Source organism: Anoplophora glabripennis, unplaced genomic scaffold (genome assembly GCF_000390285.2).
Source record: "Anoplophora glabripennis isolate ALB-LARVAE unplaced genomic scaffold, Agla_2.0 scaffold4683, whole genome shotgun sequence".
Classification (NCBI taxonomy): domain Eukaryota; kingdom Metazoa; phylum Arthropoda; class Insecta; order Coleoptera; family Cerambycidae; genus Anoplophora; species Anoplophora glabripennis.
This window is the reverse complement of record NW_019420757.1, coordinates 3,238-5,861: the sequence shown is the minus strand read 5'-3', so window position 1 is coordinate 5,861 and position 2,624 is coordinate 3,238. Positions and strand designations below refer to the sequence as shown.

The 2,624-nt window shown below is 37.0% G+C and overlaps 1 protein-coding gene across 1 annotated transcript; it reads left to right on the top strand.

The window, feature by feature from the left end:
* Positions 1–608: 608 nt before the first annotated feature.
* LOC108916720 lies at positions 609–1,769 on the top strand. Its single transcript, XM_018723012.1, has one exon. The coding sequence runs from the start codon at positions 609–611 to the stop codon at positions 1,767–1,769; it is 1,161 nt and encodes a 386-aa protein (XP_018578528.1).
* Positions 1,770–2,624: the final 855 nt, after the last annotated feature.

The window sequence follows — 2,624 nt, the reverse complement described above, 5'->3', positions numbered from 1 at the left end:
AGTAAACTATATTAACAAATGTCCAACCTGTCTCGAATCAAAATATGAAAGACACCCTTACAACCCGCCATTTCAAGGTCCCCTAATTTCGAAAAAACCTTTACAACACAAATATTGACGTTCTTTCGATCGAACAAAATCTAGGGGAGGGTGGTACACATTGAAACGGGGTACACAATGAAACATTGCAATTTGTCAATTTGAATTTGCCGCTACAACGCCACTAGCGCTGTCGCGGATGAGTCTTATGATGTTGCATCAGCCACCCGTTAGTTGCATTTGATATTCGCAAGAGTGCACATTTCATTACCAAATTTGTGTTTTTTGTGTCTTAAAGTAAAAAAAGAAGCCAATATAAAAAGGTATGTTATTTACAATTAAGCAGTTTTAGTATCCGTTTATATTTGTTATGAATAATTAGAGTATGCATTTCTTAACCTATAAAATATTTTGTCCAAAAATGTTCTTGTCTTAGATTTACATCCAATTAAAAAAAAAATGCGTAGTGGTACACATTGAAACATAGGGTGGTGGTACACAATGAAACATGTTTCATTGTGTACCACCTTGTGTCTTTCTGGCCGTGGAATTTTTGGTTGTAGGTAACCATGGTAAGGAAGAAGAAGGAGCGAACAAGAGCTAAATTTACAGGCGATCAAATGACCGCAGCAGTCCAAGAGGTCAAAATAAATGGGACTTCCCTTCGCATTGCTGCAGATATGTTTGATGTAAATTTTGTCACAGTAAGGCGTTATGTACTAAAGGAACGAAATGACCCTAATACTAAAATGGAGCCGAATTATGCTGTTAGATTAATATTTAGCACCGAACAGGAAAGATCTTTATCTGAATATATAAAGACCTGTAGCAAAATGGAATTTGGGTTAAATACTCAAAAAGTAAGAGAGCTGGCATATGAAATGGCGGTCAGAAACAATATTAATATGCCAGATACCTGGAGAAGGAATAAGTGTGCGAGTAAGGATTGGCTAAGAGCTTTTATTAAAAGAACTAGGTCCTTAATTATTAGAAAGCCAGAAGCTTGCTCTTTATCGAGGCTTACTTCTTTTACAAAACCTAATGTCGAAAGGTTTTTCCTACAGCTTCAGAAAATATATGAAGATAACCTAGAAGTTGTTCAGGAAATTCAAATTTATAATTTGGACGAAACTGCTACTACGACTGTACAGCGTCCACATAAAGTAGTTACACAAAAAGGGGTGAAACAGTTGAACCAGTGCACAAGTGCCGAAAGAGGATTACTAGCCACTACTTGTGCTATAATTAGAGCAAACGGAACTTTTCTACCGCCGATAATTATTTTTCCCCGAAAGAAGTTTGTCCCTCATATGTTAAATGGCGCGCCCCCAGGCACATTAGGACTAGCAAATCCAAGTGGGTGGATGACAGCCGAACTGTTTGTTGAGGTGTTAGACCACTTTATTAAACATACTGGTGTGACAAAAGAAAGGCCATGCCTATTAATATATGATAACCACGAATCACATGTGTCCTTGGAGATAGCGGAAAAGGCAAAAAACAATGGAATCATTATCTTAACTTTCCCGCCACATACGAGTAACAAGTTGCAGTCTTTAGACAAAGCAGTATTTTACTCTTTTAAGAACTTTTACAATGATGCAATAGATTCGTGGCTCCTCACCCACCCCGCCGTACCCATTGTTACGGTACCACAAGCTACCTATTACAATTTTATTTTTAAGTCTTGGACCGCAGCAAGTGTTTGCTTCGGCTTAGCTCAGATTTAGCCGGAGAGGGGTGGTTCGCAACGAACTATTACAATATTTAATTTCTCTAAATAAGAAAGTGGGCGCCACTGACCTAAACTATAACTGCTACCTGGTCAGAAGGTCCCTATGATTACCTAAGGTATCCAAAACAGTAAATTTTGGTTACTTGAACAGATACTAAAAATATGACAATAGTTACACTTGTTTTCGAATCAACCTCCTGCAACGGACCTGGGTAGAGTAAAATAAATGTGAGGCGAAATCAGATAAGCTCCAATTTAATGATTCACCTACAAAATACGACTGTCATCAAATATAGAGTCGAACATGGAGTTAAAGATCTATCACTTATATACCCTGAGTTGACGATTATTTACATTCAGTAAAAAAAGTAAAATAAATACACATTGATCCCTACTTCGGATTTATATACCTGTGGTGATATCACTTAAGGTTCACAGACATAATCTTAACGTTAAATAGGTAACAAAGCTAGTTAAATCCCATAATAATATTTTCAATAAACAAAAATCCCGTAAAATCCACGTTATCGTATAACAATGATACTTAACAATAAATATAATAATAATAATATATACTATAATATAATACCCCCCCCCAATATAGGTTCAAAATATGTCTCAAGCGAAAAAACTAATCGTTAAAGAAAATGGTGGAAATTAAGAAAACCTGACAGTTACGTGATCCATAGCTGGTTTTACTATCCACCCTGTAGAGGTCCCCTTCCAAATCGTGTCCTAATCAAGCGTGAGTCGTCAACGCCAAAGTTCGTGGTCTGTAGATCGAGATTCTGTTCCGTTGTCCGTTTTCGGTGCCAAAGTCGTCTATGATTGATCAGTCCTACCCATAAAG

Excerpts from the sequence above, each read along its gene's own strand:
- LOC108916720 (XM_018723012.1), top strand. The coding sequence starts at position 609 with ATGGTAAGGAAGAAGAAGGAGCGAACAAGAGCTAAATTTACAGGCGAT.